This window comes from Schistocerca nitens, chromosome 5, assembly GCF_023898315.1.
Source record: "Schistocerca nitens isolate TAMUIC-IGC-003100 chromosome 5, iqSchNite1.1, whole genome shotgun sequence".
Classification (NCBI taxonomy): Eukaryota; Metazoa; Arthropoda; class Insecta; order Orthoptera; family Acrididae; genus Schistocerca; species Schistocerca nitens.
In genome coordinates this window covers 246,419,243-246,440,031 of record NC_064618.1, presented here as the reverse complement: position 1 = coordinate 246,440,031, position 20,789 = coordinate 246,419,243, and the positions used below count along the sequence as shown (strand labels likewise).

The window sequence follows — 20,789 nt, the reverse complement described above, 5'->3', positions numbered from 1 at the left end:
TGCAGTTCAGAGGACATAGACAATTCAAAGTTCTACTTAAAACATCTTAAAAGCTATATTCATTGAAGTACAAAATTTAAACTCAAGTGGCATGCTGCGTTTGGAAAAATGAGGCTGTGGGCATAATCCTAATTGGGGGAATTGTTATAAATTTTATGCAGCAAGTCAGGCGCTTTTCAAACACACAGTTGGGTGTGTTTTTGCCATCTGTACATCCGCACTAGGGGCATTTAGGCAGCCCCAACAGGGCATTCAGGGACAGTCTATTTGCAGTCATTCAAGGAGTGAATGACAGTCTGTTAGAGCCATGCAATATGTGGAGAAACTTCAAGTTATCGGGGTGAAGATTATGATAATACTTAATTCACATTGCATACAATTTAACTTTCATGTAAACATTAGACTGTTTATACCCCACTGTTTTTCGTGTAATGAATGTTTATGCACCACTTGTATTAAAACTGTGTGGTGAGGTTATGATGATTACCTGACATTGTCAGGTGCATCTAGGGTTTATCCAGCTGATGTTTGTAGAAACAGTCCATAGAAATGTGAATAGAATTTTGATTCTGATGTGTGACAGGTGCTCAGGAAAGAAAACAATTTTGCTGAAATGTTAATATTTAGTGTGTATGATACAGAGGACATGTGAATATACGAGTTCTTTCTTGTAAGCCTGGTTAAATGATTTCAGTAGCTGCTTCCTCACGACCTCATAGTAGCATGTACAAGATTTTTTTCCAGCTACAGGGAGCTGGAAATGTGGGCAAGTAGAATGCAGATTACGGGTACTGTAATTTGTTTACAACTATTTGGAGGTTACCTACTTCAATAGTCTAGATACCCATATTGAGAAGTGGATAAAATTTTGGGACAAAACTGACAGGTTAAAACTGAAATCTAATCACCTGCCCTGCCACACTCCCTGCTCTATCCTCCTGAATGACGAACTTATTCATCACTGGATTGGGCGTACTGGTGAAGATGATGTGGCTCTGTTCCCTTGGCTGCCCAGGTCGTGTGATTTAACGCCTTGTGATGTTTTTCCTTTCGCCATATATTAAGGTCTGTGTTTACGTACCCACATTGCCAAAAAAACTAGAATGGCTCTGAGAATGTGTCAACGCTGCAGTGGTAATCATTGACAGGATGTTCCTGCATAAGGAATGCAACGAACTTCAGTCTCACTAGCACCTGTGTCACGTGAACACAGGGGCACTCAGAGAACATTTGTAGAGTGCAAAATGCAAACTTGGTGAGTTTATGGTTCTTTTAATGCATCAATCAAATTTGTATGTGTAATACTTCAGAACATATAGAGCTTTGAAAACTAATGAATCATTCAATATAGCCCTGTATACTGAATGCTTTACTGTACATGACATTCCAAGGAGTGCGGCTCTAATACCCTAAAGCAGATAATTTGCCTTCTATAAAATTTCACAGTAGTGTCTTTGGAGGCTAGTTTTGCCACATGCAATTCAATCAGAACTATTGATGTCACTGGGGCACCCAGCCATCACAAAACTATTCCACCTCATTTACAAGATCTATGAGACAATTGAAACACCTTCAGACTTCAAGATGAATGAAATAATTTAAAAAGAAGGAAGGTGCTGGAAGGAGTGCATATTATCAAACTGTCAGTTCAAAAGTCATGGTTTCAAAATGCTGACTAATTATTTACAGAAGAATGAAAAAGCTGGTCTGGCCTGACCACAGGGAAGATCAGTTTGGATTTTGGAGAAATGTAGGAACACAAAAGTTTGAAGAAAGGCAAACCTATGTTTATAGTAGCATTTGTAGATTTAGAGAAAGCTTTGATGATGCTGACTGGACTACACTCTTTGAAATTCTGAAGGTAACAGGCATAAAATATAAGGTAATAGGCATAAAATACAGGAAGCAAAATATTATCCACAAAATGTACAAAACCTAGACTGCTGTTAAAACAATTGAAAGGCATGAAAAGGAAGCAGTGGCGGTGAAGGAGATGAGATAGGACTTTAGCCTGTCCCTAATGTTATTCAATCTGTACACTAAGCAAGAATAAAGGAACAAGGGACATATGTCGTAATGGATTTAAAGTTCATGGAGAAGGACAAACATTGAGGTTTGTCAATGACATTATAATTCTGTCACAGATGACAGAGGAGTTTGCAGAGGAGATGGGTGGAATGGATAGTGTCCTGGAAAATTTTTATAAGATGAATACCAACAAAAGTAGCATTAGATTAGGAAATGAGAAAGTAAAAGTAGTAGATGAATATTGCTGTTTGGCCAGTAAAATAACTGATGATGGTCGAAGTACAGAAAATATATAATGGAGACTGGCTATAGCACAGACAGAATTTCTGAAAAATAGAATTTGTTAACACTTAATGTCAATGTGTTCAGAAGTATTTTCTGTAAGTACCTGACTGGAGTGAGGTCTTGTATGGAAGGGAAATGTGGACAATAAACAGTGTGGTGTCACCGCTAGACACCACACTTGCTAGGTGGTAACTTAAATCGGCCGCGGTCCTGTAGTACATGTCGGACCCGCGTGTCGCCACTGTGTACTCGCAATCCTAGCGCCACCACATGGCAGGTCACAAGACACGGACATGACCTCGCCCCAGTTGTACGGACGACATAGCTTGCGACTAGACCTACCAAGTATTCCTCTCAATTGCCGAGAGACAGATTAAATAGCCTTCAGCTAGTCCATCGCTACTACCTAGCAAGGCGCCATGTGTATCATTGCTAATTGCTTACTACTATGCAAGAGATGTATTTCAACAAGAACAAGACTACATTAAAGTTAAGTATATTAAAATCTCTCTTCTTTTCTTTATAGTTTTCATCCAGTCTCCTGTTTCAGAATTTACGCCCGTCTGCGTTAGTTTCGCGTGCACCTAGCCACTCATTGTGTCGAGACCTTAGGGAATCGACACAACAAACAGTTCAGACTATGAGATATTAGAAGCTTTTAAAATGTAATACTACAGAAGAATGCTGAAGATAATGTGGCAAGACTGATTACCTAATGAGGAGGTACTGAATGGAAATGGGGAAAAAAGAAATTTGTAGCACAACTTGACAATGAATACAGTAAGCAGGTTCAAATGGATATTGGTTGTGTATTTATTTAGAGATGAAGAGCCTTGCATGGGAAAAACTAGTGGGAAGAGCTGCATTTTTGGACTGAAGACCACAACAAGTAACAGAGCTGCTCATAGGTCTTCTGTAAATGAAAGAATAAACTACAGGATTAATACTGTACAACACAAGGATTTATTACTGTTTCTGACTAAGCATTGCACACAGTCCAGTTACATTAATGTGGCCACTACCACATTTGACGTCAAAGTGCAGTAAACACTCACAGAAAGCAGACGGCAGCACTAGCAGTGGAAGGAATATAAAGCATTTGGGAGGGGGGCATGTAAAAAACAGTGCTGTCATTGTTGTACTGCAGAAATGGAATTATTTATCTGCCATCCAAAACAGTATGATCATTGGCTTTTGGGCCAAGGGTGGAAGGAAATTCTGAAATAACTAAGCCTGTTAATTGTTCACATGCCACTGTGGTACTGTGCTTGGCGAAATGGCAGTATCTAAAACTGGCACGAAGGAAACTGTGGTATACCGTATGACAAAGATGAATGACAGCTACAGAGATGTGTACTTGTGAAAGACATGCAATTATGGGTCACCGCAGCAGTCGCCTTTAATGCACCCATACTGATTGCTGTTCATTGGCAATGAAGGCTGGAATTTGGCTACCAATACCACAGCTGGACGACTACTTAGGGTGACAGGTGGACTTTTTAGGTGAATCACACTTTTTGTTCCATTGGACAAATGGCTATTGGTGTGTGCAGCATGAAACATCTGGAAGCAAACATGCTGCAACCAGGAGGGAGTATTAGAGTCTGGAGAATGTTTTCATGGTGTTCCCTTGGTAATCTCATCATTCTGGAAGGCACAATGGATCAACAAAAGTATGCATGTATACTTGGAGACCATGTCCACCACTAAGTGCACTTTGTTTCTCCTCACCACAGTGGCATCCACCAACAGGACAATCCACTCTCACACAGCTTGCAGTGTACGTGCATAGTTCAAAGAGCACTAAGATCAATTTACCTGTACTACCCCGGCCATGAAATTCCCCGGATTTAAACCCAATCAAGAATCTGTGGGACCACCTCAATTGGTCTCTTCGCACTGTGCATCCCTGGAGCTTACCTGGCTCCATATCCCTATCGGAAACTTCTACAACCTCACTGACTCTCTTCCTGCACATCTTGCAGTGGTCTGCACTGCAAAAAGGTGGTTACCGGTATTCAGACTTTTGACAGGCGGTCACATTACTGAGGCTGGACAGTGTAGTAAATGAGGATTCTTCTCCTTCCACAGTCACCACTTTTTGTTGCTTCAGCAATTTAGACATAAGAGAAATTCTAATGAAGATAAGGAAGATGGTCTGTATGTCCGGCAACAACTTCTATCAAAGAACAAGTTTTCTGTATACCAGTTATAACTGAAGGATATGTTCTCTGTACCCACCATGGATAAGTGCTCTTTAGATGGTCCAGTAGTTGTCTTACAATTGTACATGACAGATTTTGTGTGAAATTGCTTCCAGTTACTGGTTAATATGCTGAGGGGAAAAATACTTAGGGTTTGGAATCTTGACACTGATTGTGCCATAAGTCTGAGATCAGCATATCGTATTGTAAGATCATTGTAACAGTATAAACTACAGGAAAAGAGTTAGTCTTATTTGTATCATCCATGGTGATCATTATCAAACACATGAAGAGGGCAAGAGTGTGAGCAAAAGACTTTTTTAAGGTCTGAAAATGTTCATTTTATTTCTTAGTTTTGATTTATATTTTTTAGCATTTAGACTTCCTTCAGCCTGTATTATTTATCACTTATTGTATCTACTAAGTGCATTATTTGTCTCCAGTTATGCTCCACTGTTTCTTTTCAATATAATTTGTAACTTTTTCATTTCCCTTTATTGTATCTTTTTATTGTTTTCATGTCATCTTTGAGCTTTTTGAACTTTTAACATCGTCTCACTTTTGTGTATGATACCAAAATTACTTTTTACATGAAGTTTATGTTAGCACTTAATTAGTGAGTAATGATGTGTTTTCTTAGTATAGTCTCCATCTTTTTACATGAAGTGTATGTTAGCACTTAATTAGTTAGTAATGATGTGTTCTCTTAGTATAATCTTCCATAAAAATTTCTCAGTATTTTTAGAAAATTATTGATATTTTTATTTAAATTTGGACATTCTGATTTTAAGTATTGTACTTATGGCAGATCATACATAATTGCCTTATTATGATGCAAAATGATAACACACAATTTAAGAAACACATTCTGGACTTACATTTCACCTGAAGTTTCCACTGTCTGATTGCCCACATTTAATCAGGTAACTTCTTCAGGAGAAGTTTTGGTATTTGACAAATACAACTGCTGCTAATTCCTTACAGAATTCCTCAAGAACAATGAATCCTTCAAACAGAGTACTGTTCTCATCCCTGAAAAAAAGGCATTTTGCTTATTACATTAATGTGAAAAGATGAGAAGAACAAATAAAACAGAGGAAAGGCAATCATTCACCAACAGATGGTTGCTCTCTCTCTCTCTCTCTCTCTCTCTCTCTCTCTCTCTCGCACACACACACACACACACACACACACACACACACATACGAGTATACCACAGTACAGTATGTTGTGCTCATCAGCATATTTTGTCAATGAATCTGACCTTATGCCCTACATACCCCCAACCCTCTGCCACAAGAGTCTTATCCCTGTGAAAGAACAAGATGCAAAATGTGTCCTGTGCACCCACTGACCACATCCTACATCCTGTTCGAGTCTCATCACGAGCATATCTTACACTATCCAGAGGCAGGCCACCTGTAAAAGCAGTCGTTCATGTACCTGTTCTCCTGTAACTTTTGTACATTGTTCTATGTGGGCACAACCACCAACTGACTTTCCATCCAACTGAATGGGCACTGCAATAGTGGCCAAGAAGAGTTGACCGTCCAGTGGCACAACATACTACTGAGCACAATAAGGTCATTTTCACTGCTACTTCATAACCTGTACCATCTGGATCCCTGTCCCATTAGCAGCTTCTCAGAATTACGTAACTAGGAACTGTCTTCACGAAACATCCTTTGAACCTGATGACCTCAATGTCCAGCAGCCACTGTCCCACACTCCCCTCTTCCTCAATTCACCAAACAATCTGCACCCACATTTTCCTCCTGGAGTCTTCCTCTGTTCTGTCTCCTCATCTCCAACTATTCCCCTACCTCATGTGCCACATGGAACTCGTCATGCCTGTGCCAGGGCAACCTCACCAGTGACACATTCCCATCCCATTTCCTTGCTCACTTTCCTTCCCACTCCTTCTCTGCCTCCTCCTATTCAGAGAGAGAGAGAGAGAGAGAGAGAGAGAGAGAGAGAGAGAGAGAGAGAGGGGGGGGGGGGGGGAGTGGGGATGGAGGGAGGGAAGGAGGAGGGAGAGAGTGGCATTCTACTACTTAACTCTTTTTGTTTATGCCTGTCTGCTGTTTATTGTATCTTTTATTTGATGTGTAATGATCAAATCTCACATAAATGTTAAAAGAAAATTTCAGTAACTAAGAGTCAGAACATGACCGTACGCACAATGATTAGACACAAATCATTGATGAATCAGGCTTATAAATACCTGTAATAGTTACCTATCTCAGTAAACTCCTCACACTTGCCTATGCAGTGCATGTGAATAAATCAGAAAGCTCATTTCTGAAAGTAAAATACAATCCACAATGCAAGAATTTTAGGGATGAGCACCTAATGACTTGCAGTAAGTATGATGATCCTACAGAACAAAATTGTGATGTAATAAAATATTGTTAATTTTTTTCTCTAAACAGTGCAACACTACCAATCACAGTTGTATGTAAAGGAGGAGAGTACATAAATAATATAATTTTTTTTGATCAGACATAGAATACTGCTGTGGTTACAGAGTCTTTCGTGATAGAATCCTTACAAAGTCTTTTGTGATAGAGTCCTCACCATTTCAAATTCAGATAAAATCTAAAGCTTTTGATGGTTGCCACTATCATCATCATCATCAGGGGCTAAGCCTGACTATTGTGAAACTGCTGAGGCTCCCACTTTTATACCAACCTGATTGGCTGGACTATGCCACCATGATGACACACACAAATGGCGTGTACTGTGGTTGTGCCCTATATCTCAATAGATTATGTCTGCATTCTCTATCCATCATCACATGCAGTGTCATTCCTCACATAAGGTGGTATACTGCGAGAGAAGTCTTCATCTGTGCTCTTTCCTTATCACACACATGCTCCATGCATTACTTAAGGCATAGGTGATGTCACTATTAAAGCTGTTTTCACATAGTCTAATTTCAGTCACTTCCCTGCTCACAGAGTCCCAATAGTTCAATGCATGAGTATATCTAAATAAATAAATAGCATTGTAAAAAGTGGCTGGTTGCTGTAATCTTCTATGTAAGAGTCAACCTATATTTTGTACACAGCCATGGGCTGAAAATGTCAGTTTTTGAGAAAATAGCATGCACGAGTATCCTTGTTTCTACAAACAAAATCTTGTGTTTATTTAATAGCCTGTGCCCTGCACCACTGATTTTTCCACATTCCTATTTTTGATGTGTTGCCAATACTCAACGCAGTGGGCAGCAACAGTCTGTGAGGCCGAAGTAACTTTTGCAACAGTTGCAAGGAATATTATAAATTCATGGCACTTTCAGGCCAAGATTCTCTTAATTGATCACAACATTACTTTAATTCATTCATTCATGGGTGTCTGGGTGACTGATCTGATTCCTTGCCTGTTTAGGACTCTACCTATCATATTAGTTGTTGCACTGCAGAATGAAAGTCATGCTATGTGTTGGTCATCTTGGATTGCTTGAACAGCGTCGCATCTTAGTTTCTTAGGCAGCATTGACCTAATAACGCGGACCGAATACCCATTGCTTCTGGACACCTTCATCAGAGGATTAATCTCAAGTCCTAGGTGGTCCTTATGCAAAAACAGTCCTCGTTCTACACACTAAGGTGTTCAGTATATAGCTCTCTTCTGAGCTGGATGGTGAAAGCTACACCTGCTGAGGTACAGACCTAGATGTTTTGGTTTTCTGTACACAGAATGGCAGAGTTGTCCATCTGATTTCTATTTGACCAACATGTCTAAGAAAGGTAACTTCCTGTTGCTCTCTACCTCCGTTGTAAATATTATGTTAGTATGTACACCATTCAAATGGTCCACGAACTGCTGCAGCACTTCATTGCCATCGGTCCAGATTAAAAATGTATCACCACCATACCTGAAGAGGTAGGATGAATGGAGGGAAGCACTGTTCAATGCTCATTCTTCAAAATCCTTCACGAAAAAAATTCGTTATGGCTGGTGAGTTGTGAGCACATTACTATTCCATCAATCATTTCTCAATAATTTCCACTGACAAAAATGAGTGGTCATCAGAGTGTGCCAAAATTACTGGGAAATTTTAGGGAACAAATGTGTGGACAAAAGTTTTAATTTGTCTTCCACTGGTACCTTCATAAACAGGGAGACCACAACAAGGCTGACTATAACTTCACTCGTGCCCATCCTTATCTGCTTTATTGCATCAACACACATTCCTGAGTTCTTAATACAATGTCTACAGTGGCCGACTATGGGTACCAATAACTTAGTTAAGTACTTTTCCAGTTTGTATGAAGGGGAGACATGAGCACTAACAGTTGGTCTCAATGCTATGTCATCTTTCTGTTTTTTAGGCAGACCATAAAACTTGTGTGACCGAAGTGGCCAGGGTTCTTTAGTAGCTCTCCTATCTTCCTGTGAAATGCTGATGTGGGATGCTGTTTGAGAAACCAATATGTGGTACTTTCTGCACCTGGAGATTGGAAGCCCACCATGATTCTTTTAGCACAAGACAGCCCCCAACAGTGGTGTCCACCCCTGCAAGTGGAGGTGTGCAGTGTCAGCTTGACTGCACAAGTAAGGGCAGATGGGTGGTTACACTGCCCTGGTCACAAACAAATGCCTACTATGGCAGAAGCTCAGCTGTTGCTTAACTCAACCCAAGGTGGCACACCAGCTGAAAATTGCGAAGTCCAATGGAGTGAACTTAGAACCAGTAGACAGCTTGATGGTGGTGAAGCCTGTGGTGCCAACATGAAAACCATGTTGCCTCGTCATCTGACAATGATGGGTATTTATACAGGTTCGATGCCCATTAGTTGCACTGAGTCACTGCTTCTAACTGCATACACCAAAACAAGGCAGTGGCCAGAAGATGTGGCAACTTGTCTGCTGCTGCTGTGGTCAGCCCACCATTGTGCTAGATTGCCAGTACTGTGAGCACTGGCCCTTGGCCCGCAATGTGGAAACAGAGTGACAGCACTGCTGCATCTTATGCAAGGATGTTTTAGTTCACTCTGCACCCATTGGTGTCTGTGGCCCTCTTGTGGTAGCTGCAGCACTGTTGCTATTTAATTTGGTAGCAATGAAAAATAGTGGCAGTATTACAGGTAGAAGTGAAACTACTTAGAACGTCTGAAGTAGGCTGTTAGGATTGCCTGGATACCTTAGTTTATAACAATACTATGTAGAAGAAGTAAGGATCTGGAAGTGAGCCAATTTCAATTGGTCAGGAAGTTCCAATGGCCTACTGTATATAAAACACATATGTGCCTAAAAATGTTATTATGCTTAAGCTAGCTTATTATTTTATATTTGCACAAGTTAATAAAAACACAAGGTAATTTACTTAGGGGGACTGTACAAACAGCTTTTGTGCAATTAATACATGCAACAATACAGAATTACATATGCTTCTCACAGATATGTACACGGAACATGTAACTCAATCATCATAACTTCTCAACAGCATATCGTTATCTACACACATGCACAGTGTAAAAAATTCTCCAGATTTTCTCAAGTGAAATAAAATAAGTAGTATCAAGTATCAGCTGGAATCAGGGGAAATTACCATCTTTATATTTCCCAAGCACAGGTATCTCTACTACATGGTTTAGCAACAATGGGATTCTAATTGGTAAAGTATTCCAGAGGTAAAATAGTCTCCCAATTTGGATCTCTGGGTGGGCACTACTCAGAATGATGATGTTATCAGGAGGGGAAGGGTGAAAAATACTGGCACTCTATGGGTTGGAGCTTGGAATGTCAAGATTGCTTAATAAGACAGGTAGGTTACAGAGTGTGAAAAGAGAAATGGATAGGTTATATGTAGCAGAAATTAGTCTGGTGACAGAAAGAACAGGAGTTTCAGTCAGCTGAACACAGAGTTATCAACATAAAATCAATATAGGTAATGCATGAGTCGTTCCACCTCAGCAGTGCTACACAGACGATACAGAAACTGAAAAAATGTACGATGAAATAAAAGAAATTTTCAGTTTGGTAAGGGAGATGAAAATTTAATTATGTTGGGGGACTGGAAACCAATAGCAGGAGAATGAAGAGAAGGAAAAACAGCAGGAGAACATGGACTAGGGAGCAAAGATGAAATGAGAAGCTGCCTGGTACATTTTTGCACAGAGCACAATTTAATCATTACTATCATTTTGATTAAGAATCTTAAAAGAAGATTGTATGTTTACATAGAAGAGGCCTGGAGACAGTGCCTGTTTTGACAGATTATATCATGTTAAAAAATATATTTGGAAACCAGATTTTAAACTTAATGCATTTCGAAGGGCAGATATGGACTCTGGCCATAATTTACTGATTATGAAAAATGGCAGAAAGGTTGGAAATTAAGAAAACAGACACTGGATAAAATGAAAGATTCCGAAGTTTTTCAAACTTGCAAAGAGGGCCTTAGGTGACGATGGACTGTATCAAAGAAAAGGAATACAAAAGAAGACTGTTGGTTAGCTTTGAGAGAAGAAACAGTGAAGGTATCAGTGGATCGAATAAGGAAAGGACAAGGCCCAGTACATTTCCTTGGATAACACATGAGATACTGAATTTAACTAGGGTCTTAAAAAAAGTTCCAACTGCTAAGAAGGCAGTTGCTGACTGATGTGAATATTACTGTAGCATTAGTTTAACAAATCATGACTGAAAAATACTGATGAGAATTATTCACAAAAGCTTGCTAGATGCAGATCTTGGGGAAGACAAGTTTAGGTTCCAGAAAAATGTAGCAGTATGTTTAACAACACTGACCATATGACTTATTTTAGAAGATGAACTGAAGAAAGACGAATATGTGTTTACAGCATTTATAGATGTAGAGAAACCTTTGATAATGTTTACTTGATTGCAATCTGAAATTCTGGTAGTAGCAGTGATAAAATACTTGGACCAAAACATTATTCACATCTTGTCCAGAAACCAGACTACAATTATAAAAGCTGAAGGACATGAAAGGGAAAATGATTGAATCTGCACATTGAGCAGGCAGTAAAGGAAACCAAGGAGAAATTTGGAAAGGGAATTAAAGTTTGGAGGAAAGAAATTATGACTTTGAGGTTTTTCGGTAACTTGTAATTCTGTCAAAAGCAGCAACGGACTCGAAAGTTGGAATGAAATAGGACAGATAGCGTCATGAAGTGTGGTTGTAAGATGAATATCTACAAATGTAAAGTAAGATTACTGAAATGTAATCAGATTAAATAAGACATGCAAGCTGGTAATAGCATGAAAAGCAGGTTTGTAAAAGATATATATCTGAACTTGCATTATAAATTTAAGTGTTAGGAAATATTTCTGGGAGTTTTTGTCTCCAATGTTTGCCCTGTACAGAAGTGAAATGTAGATGATAAACAGTACAGACTACAAGAGAATATAAATTTTTTAAACATTGTTAATGAGGAATGCTGAAGATTAGATCGATTGTTCAACTAACTAATGAAAAGGCACAGTGAACTGAATTGAGGAAAAATAAATTTATGGCACAATGTAACTAAAATAAGGGATCAACAACAAATATTGAGACTCAAAGAATAGTCAACCTGGTGATGGTTAGATATGGGGGTATAAACTGCACTGGGAGACAAAGGATTGATGATAGTAAGCAGGTTGCAGTAGTTATGCAAAAATGAGAATGTTTTCATGGAGAGCTGCAGCAAACCAATCATTCAACAAAAGATAACAACAACAGTATCAAGATAAACAGAAATTGTTATATAGTAAATGACTTACACTACATATTCTTTGTCCTGCAGGAGGAACAACTTCGTGGAGCTCAGAATGGCTTTATGATCCTCAATTTCAGAAATCTTTAGTATTAACTCTTCTGCCGTTTGTTGCAGAACTTTAAACAACGTTACTACACCTTTTATAATTGGAAGTGTTGGATTTAAAAGGTACTCATGTAAATAGGGGTGTGGTAGCATTGCTAGCTGTGAAATTAAGCCAGTTAACCGGAGGTTTACTTGGTAGGACTGAAAAATAGTAAGAAATGACAATTAGTTATTAAATGTCTTGCAGAGGTTAAATTCAATTACATACTGAGGAAAATACTTATTCCAGAGTACAAAGAAAAGAATGTTCATTAGGCAAATCATTTTACTTCTTCATAATTTGTAAGTTAAAAAACTACAAAATACAATCTATACAATGTATACTGCAACAAGTGTTGCAAGCACTCTTACTGAACAAACAATAAATTTAATGGTATTCTAATTTCTTTTGTTAACATCTATGGCAAAAAAGAGAGGAGATGGGAGAGGGAAGGGAGGGGAGGGGTGGGGAGGGGGAGGGGGGAGAGAGAGAGAGAGAGAGAGAGAGAGAGAGAGAGAGAGAAGAAGAAGAAGAAGCAAATAATCAGGTATCTTCCTAGGCATCAAACTTACAAGTTCTTTAAAAAATAATGTAGACAGAGAAACTACAAAAAATATACTTTAAGTTTTTACCATGATTTCATGATATTTACTTATGAGCTACTGATCTTCAGTTTTGGGATCTCCTCTTCCTGTAATGATGAAGAATTACTACATGTGGAGAGGACACTGACAGAGGACAGTAAAGGTAATCATTCAAAGTACCATGTGTGTACCTGTGTGTGTACTATTAACCACAAAGAATGAAATTATTTTATTATGTTTCTTTTAGCTTGTCTTAAATACAAACAACAAGCCTTAATTTAATGATGGCTAATTATTACAGAAACCTATAGAATTAATTTCTAACAACTACTTGTCTTTGATAATTTACCTACGCTTTGACTTAATTCACATTACTGAATGTTGTCCTTCATGACTGTATTTTACAGAACACAACTGAATGAATAGGGTTAAGTCCCACAATGCATGACTTTCATTTATTTTTCATTTATTTCCAATAATGCTCGTATTTTTCAAAAATTGTAATTTGATTCACATGCAAATTTCCAATTTTTGCATTTTTCCTCACATGTTAAATGCATAGCTTGGTAGCAATACACATCTGAATGCACAAGTATATATGCGACTTGAAATCTGCCGGCACACATTACCAATAAAGTTCCTGGGAGTGATTAAGCAGGAATATATGTCTAAATACCTGCAACTCTCAGTTTGTAATATCATTTTCTCTGTGGAAAAAGATACTATACAACACTTCAGATATATGATGGAAACTGAAAGAAATTCATAGGATAAGGTATGCTATAATCTACTGCAATCAAGAGTCATCATTATACTATGCAACAACAGTTTATATTTGGGTTAGGAGAAATTTTAGGACAATTATGTATAAAAATTCAGACATGGTTCATAACTTCACTTTTGACAAACCTCAATGGTATCAGTACTAACATATTACCACTAAAGTGAAAATAAGCTGTGGACCTGTATACAAACAATATCTTTCCAATGTTAATGTGACTGACTACAACACTCTGATAAAGTTCTATGAAGTGGAAGCTATTTTGTTACAATCCATCAACAGCTTTAACATTATAGTCAATGTCTTTTCTGTCAACTATTTCTCTACGTAACAAGAAACTTTTTGGCTTTTGAATAACATGTTTTTATAATTGCATAGAAGCTGGACTGTCATCTATCAACAGTATCTCTGTTTCAATGGCTACAATCCTCCACAGATAAATATCTCTTCCACTACAATATTATTTTGAGACATAATACTCCAACAATAATATGACATGCCACATATTTCACTAAACTTATCTGGTTCCATTGGTATTATTGTGAAATACAACCTAAAGATGTGGCAAGAGATGAGTACTACATAGCAGATAGGAGAAGTTTTTATCAACTGCACATCCATGTCAGGCCAGTAACTCAACGCAGGGCACACTCAGATCTACATGGTGATATTGTAACAGCTTTAATACATATGTGAGTAAATCTTCAGACATGGTTTTACAGCCGTGAAAAAGAAGAAGACTTTTTTTTTAGGCACATATGTAACAGCCCAACCATTGGCTTTGCAATAATAAGCTTATTTAATATTATATAATAGTTCTAATACTGTGTGTTGGTTTTTTCTGTTTGGCATATCAAGAAATTAAGCACAAAATGCAGCCACTGGTAGGTGCCGAGTCCATGGATGTAATGGTGCCCAACCAAATTGCAATCAATGTTTTATCGTACTGGGCCATATAAGTACTGGTTCAGATAAAATAGCATGCTTCAGGGGCATTGAAGAAGGTAAACATTGTTGTAATGCTCCACTAGTTTACTGTGTGCATTTTTTTTTTGTTCGATCATAATTGTGACTGAGTTACGATATAAGAGAAGGGGTACTGATAGCCAGGTAAGAAGAGGAAGAGTGTACCATTCGCAACCATATGACACTGTAAGAATAGTGGTCATACAGATCCTAACTGACAAGGACTGGAGATGAGTGTCAAGTCTTGTCAGTGACAACCGATTTCAAAACCAACAATGAATTGCTGCTGCCAGTGAATGCATGTTTCAGACCAAACATAATGAAGAGAATTGCATGCAGTGGGACAGGTTCCTCAAAGAAGGTCATTGCTACGTTTCCAGTACCATGATTTGGGCCCATTCATTCAAATTACTGTCAACCTGAACCAGGATGTTTATTTTGAAATTCTTGGTGCCCAAGTGATACTATTTCTTCTACATCTTCATGATGTGGATACTGTGGACTCTCCTGACTTCCAAGACAATAAGAGCCATGTCCACAGGGCTGTAAAAGTATGATCCTGGCGTGAAGAGCACTCAGCCATCCAACCTTGGCTGGACCACTAAATCTTAATACCACAGAAAATGTCAGAGATCGTTTGGAATAGTGGTGAAACACAGCAATTAACATCACTACAATTTGGTAGCTCTCAGTGATCTATTCCGCAATGAATGGCTTTAGTTGTATACAGCTGAGTTAGAAAGATACCTCTGGTGGGGGGATTATTTATCCAGTGTGCTTATCATAAAACTGATGAAATGGAAAAAATTAGTTTACAATATGCAATTATCACTAAGCATTTTTTCTTTTTTCTTTTTGTATCAGCTCAGGGCACAACAATGCTGCAAATCATCATTGTCGACACAAGTATAACTATATTAGCTTATAGAGGCTCGGCTGCATAGCTGGGGAGAAAGAACAAAATTTGATGTCTGGGTAAATCTACAGGGTAGGAGAACGGCCAAAAACAGGGTTGAGAGTTAGGCATCTGATGCCAGTTCTTTAGCCCACCAACTGTCACAAACTGTTGTCAAATGGCCTACTTTATGGAACATGCCACACAGGATATATATGTGTCAAAGACCCTCCAAATGACAATCAAGGCACGATCTCTGGCTTTACCGTTGAACAGAAACAGGTGAGGAAGGGAAAGAGTTCTGAGTATCTGAAAAACAACATGAATGGTGATTACAGCACTTCAACTGACTCACACCCACAGGGCCCGAACAGGCAAAGGTGGGCAGCACTGTGATGTTGATGCACACAAAAAGTTAATGGCATCAACACATAGCAGCTCAGCAGAGGGCAAGGCTGCCCGGTTCACCCTATGGGTTACTGGGCACTGTTTACCATGCACATCTAACATTACCACCTGCCAGTTTTCCAACAGTATGTCTTTTGCACTGCTGTAAATTCATGTGATTCCACAATCTTAGCAACTTCAGCTAAAGGGGACTGCAGAAAGTCTACTCCCTAGTTTGAACCTTGGAGCCGGTTGTTAACCAGATGATCAGATCCATAATTAGCAAACTCATGCCACCATTTCAAAAATGCTATCTGTGGTGGCCACAATAAAAAAAAGGAGGGGCATCACACTGTAAGAATGTCCTATGTTGCCATTTTACATCTGCACAGAGCATACATAAGAATGTCCTACATGCCATTCTGTATCTGTACAGGGCATGACAACACTATGAACTGTAGTTATTGGCACAAATATAGCTATTCTAACCAATGGTGGCTCAGCTGCAAAGATGAGGAGCTGAAGCCCGGCAGAGAGAATAAAATTCAATGTGTGAGTTAATCTACAGGGAATAGAAAATCTGAACCATGCTTGGAGACCAGCACAGAGAAATACACAACCTGGCCAACTGAAGGACTGAATGACTTGGTACGTCGAAACCAGAACACGGTGTGAAGTGAGAGCCAGGTCCAAGTACATTATCATCAAGGTAAAAACTACCAGGCCAAGTATATCATTGCCAGAAAGTTAACACCTGGCAGACAAGCATGACTGCTTGTGTCTGTTATGTGCGGATGGATATGTGTGTGTGTGCGAGTGTATACCTGTCCCCTTTTTCCCCCAAGGTAAGTCTTTCTGTTCCCGGGATTGGAATGACTCCTTACCCTCTCTCTTAAAACCCACATCCTTTCGTCTTTCCCTCTCCTTCCCTCTTTCCTGATGAAGCAACCGTGGGTTGCGAAAGCTTGAAATTTGTGTGTGTGTTTGTGTTTGCTATTGTTTCTATCAACTTACCAATGCTTTCGTTTGGTAAGTTACAGAATCTTTGTTTTTAGATATATTTTTCCCACGTGGAATGTTTCCCTCTATTATATTCATTTATATTATAATCAATAATTAAATACACAGCTCTAAATCTGGCAGTATATTTACAATGTGCAGCCAATATATTTTTTTGGCCAGTATGTCAATATTTTTTCTGTAACTATAATGATATAGTGATGATTTTTTAAATATTAATATATCAGATTCCCTATATTTATAAAAATATCAACAGTCCCAATTCAGAGCATATGAGATGTGATGTAGTCAGCCAACAGCAACATCACTGTTAAGTAGCGCAAACACAGGAATTGGAAAAGTTAATGGTTTAAATTAATGAACATATAGTGTAGCTACAAGAAAAACTAACTTTTCACATATAATATTGCCTGTCAAAAATTTTTTGCTGTTTTTTTCTGAGGGTGTGGTTAGGCAGGAACCTAGGAGCATTGCTTAAATTGCTGTGAGTCAAATCACTATTTGCAATATTGTCCTGCAACCTGTTAGAAATGTTAACAGTTGTGCTGTCACGTCCATCAAAAGCAGTTTGATGTTATACTCTTCGTCCTACAGCCTTCGACACATTTTTCTGTCAGCAGATGTTTGTGTGCAGACTAAATTTTGTTGCTGTAAAGGCACATTTTCTTTGGAAATAAAGTTTTAAATTGGTGTTATTCTCTTGCTTACACTTTATTGTTGCAGTATTATACTGCAGTAGCAGGCTAAAGCAAACTTATTTGTTAGAGTATCAGTTCTTAGCAGTCTAAATTACAAAAATTTAACTGAAAACAAAAACAATTCAAAATTCTCAGAGTTCTAAAAAATTTTCAAGATTTTCCCAGATTAAAAAGTTACCACACTTTTTCTGGTTGTCCCGGGCTGCATACACCCTGATTTATGAAATACAAGTCTGCTGTGGGTAATATTCAGTACAGTGTTGCTCCACTCCATGCAATATGATGTGCTTGGATCCTCCTAGGCGTGCTGTTCACAAGGCTGTTGAGAGGCTGCAGTTCAAGCCAGTCCCATTCTTTGACAATGGTCTTTCTATGGTCATGCAATGTGGCAGAAGGACGTCGTGGATCGATGCACAGAAAGTTTCAACTGATTTCAAGCATGCTCAATTGGATACGTCAGCAGATACCATAGGCCATTCCATGTGGTTGATTTTGATCTCCTGAAGGAATGTGTTCATGATGCTTTTGCAGTATCGTCTTGAAAGACGAAGTCATTGGACAACCGACTGGAATATCCTGTCTCCATACTGCATAGCAGTCAAATCAGTCTCGACAGAAATGAGAGGTGCCTGACATCTACACAATACCAACCCAAAACGATCATGAGGTGTCATAAAAAATCTGCACTCACTGGTGAAGAGAACCTGATGCCACTGACCTATGTTTCATTCTGTGTGTTCCCTCACCCACATTTTAATTAACCACAGTGCTCAAAGGAATGTACTGTTGTTCTTCATGGATATCTGCAGGGCAATTTGAAATTGTGGAGATGGTCATAATCAGTTCTGTTGGATTATTTTCCTATGGGCAGTACTGCTTTGCGAGCTAAACAAAGGGTTACACCATTTTCAGAAAGTGAGCCAGCTGAAAGAAATCATAAACTACAACTTTTTTCACTCAAAAGTATAAATTGGCACGGAAAAATATTAAGAAGGTCAATGAAAGAAATGCATTCATTGTTTATCAATACAGTGAATAATCTGCATACCAGGGGGGAGGGGGGGTAAAACGGCATAATGTTGACGTGAGTAGAACTTGAATAGTACACATTTTTGCCGCTAGGCGTGTTTAATGCAACTCACTGCCAGTTCAGTGCCGCTTGTGTTGTTGACCCGGTTTGTTCTATTCATCTGCAGTGAGTGTTTTTGCTAGTGTTGTTTTGGTCGTGTTTTGTTTTTTATGGTGGCAAGTTCAAGTGAACAATGTGCAGCTTTGAGTTTTTGTTTTCTACTCAATAAAAACGCTGCAGCTTATCAAGATGACACTATTAGAAAAACTCAAGTGTATGAGTGGTTTGTTTGATTTAAAAATGTCAACATGTCGATTGATGGCAAACATAGTTCTGGACATCCATAAATTGCCCGAATAGACAAAAATATTGAAAAAAATTCGAGAGCTTGTGCTCACAGACTGTCAGGCAATCAATCAAACCTTTTATTTGGAAGTTTTAAGCAGATAATACAATAGTGTTCATAAAAAAGACATGATTTGTGGCAGACAAGAGACTGGTTCTTCAACCACGACTGGTTCTTCAACCACGACAACACACCTGCACACGGAACCATCTCTGTTATAGGCTAAAAATGGCATGGTTCTGCTGCCCCACGTGCCTTACTCGCCTGACCTGGTTCCAAGCGACTTTTTCTTATTTCAGTCATGAAAAGGAGCATGAAAGGACAATGATTTGACAACACTGAAGAAGTCAAGAAAAAAAGGAGGGAGGAGCTGACAGCCATGTCTAAAGATGACTGCAAAAAATGTTTTGAATAATGGAAGCACCAGTAGCACAAATGTATTAGTTGTGATGCAGAGTATTTTGAAGGGGATAAGGTTGTTCTCTAAACAATCTGAAAACTTGTAGCCTCCTTTTCTCTCTCTCTCTCTCTCTCTCTCTCTTTTTTTTTTTTGGGGGGTGGGGGGTGGGGGTGGGGGTGGGGGTGGGTGGGGGGGGGTGGGGGTGTACACCTTTGTACATAACTTTCAGGTCACTTCTTGTAACAGAAACGCTAGAAAGTTGAAGAAGTGACTGAGGTGTACTTTTTCATGTGAGTTTTAATGTCACACCATCAAATGTAATAAAGGTCTACTGTTACCAATTTCTGAAAATTTCATTAGTTTTAGGCATGTCGTTCCAGCCCTAGAGCTATTTAAATAAAATACTGCATTTCCTTAAGGCCGAAATGGGCTGGAAATGATCACGGAACTACCAAGTTGGAGGTATTCTTTTTTAAAAATATTTAATTAAAATGTTAAAAACAAAAATTTACATTCTTTCTGAAAAACAAGTGTTTTATGCTTTTCTGCATTTACAGCTAAAGTGAAGTGTTTCTAGATTGTAGCCTTCGCCACCCATAAAAAGTGATGTTAATTTTTTGCATCTCTAGCATTGTAAAGCTTATTTATGGCTGAATTCCGAATTCCTTGTGATCTGATGTCCATGGATGTTATTCTATTGCTGGTCAGAAATGACAAGGACTAATGGTAATTGTAAGATAATCAGTGCCTTCTTCACATATTCCACCCTGATAAGCTTCTGTTGGAAGACGATAACTATTTCCCCATCCCATGGTCAACACAGCTCTCCCAGTTGTCTCCGAAAAGACAGCAACCAGTTTTTTTTTTTTTTTGCATTTCTCAGCCACAGTATGTTGGTAATGCACATCAGCTGTTGTTGTTGACAGTGGGTGATCATTCTGGGGCACATCTTTGATGTAGTGGTATTGTGACAGCTATCCTATAGGCTACTGACTCAAAGTACAGAAATATACTCTCTCACTGAAACTACGCTTCCCTGTGATGAACTGCTATCCTCATTGTACTTTCCAGGAAACACTAGCCAAAGTGGCACAGCGTGTAATGAAAGTTTTGTTAAAATGCCCATCTTGCCATACTCTGGTTTCACAGTTTTCTTAAAACACTTAAGGGAAAAGCTGGAACCACTTCCTTAAAAAAGACAGTGGCCAATTCTTTTTGCCTGATATTTATGCAAGTACGCTAGCATTTTTTTTCTCTACTGGTTAACCCTAAAGACCATAATCTCTTCTTACAGGCAGAAGAATCAGC

General features: G+C 38.7%; 1 protein-coding gene across 4 annotated transcripts in view; it reads right to left on the bottom strand.

Moving 5' to 3' along the window:
- LOC126260119 (FHF complex subunit HOOK interacting protein 2A-like) overlaps nt 1-20,789 on the bottom strand; it is a 204,048-nt gene that overhangs the window by 6,939 nt on the left and 176,320 nt on the right. For all 4 annotated transcript variants that reach the window (XM_049957364.1, XM_049957363.1, XM_049957366.1 and 1 more), the window contains 2 exons: nt 12,255-12,496; nt 5,396-5,549 (listed from right to left, as the gene is read on the bottom strand). In XM_049957364.1, coding sequence (XP_049813321.1) covers nt 5,450-5,549; nt 12,255-12,496 — 342 coding nt within the window. In that variant the 3' untranslated portion in view covers nt 5,396-5,449. The remainder of the gene's footprint in view (nt 1-5,395; nt 5,550-12,254; nt 12,497-20,789) is intronic.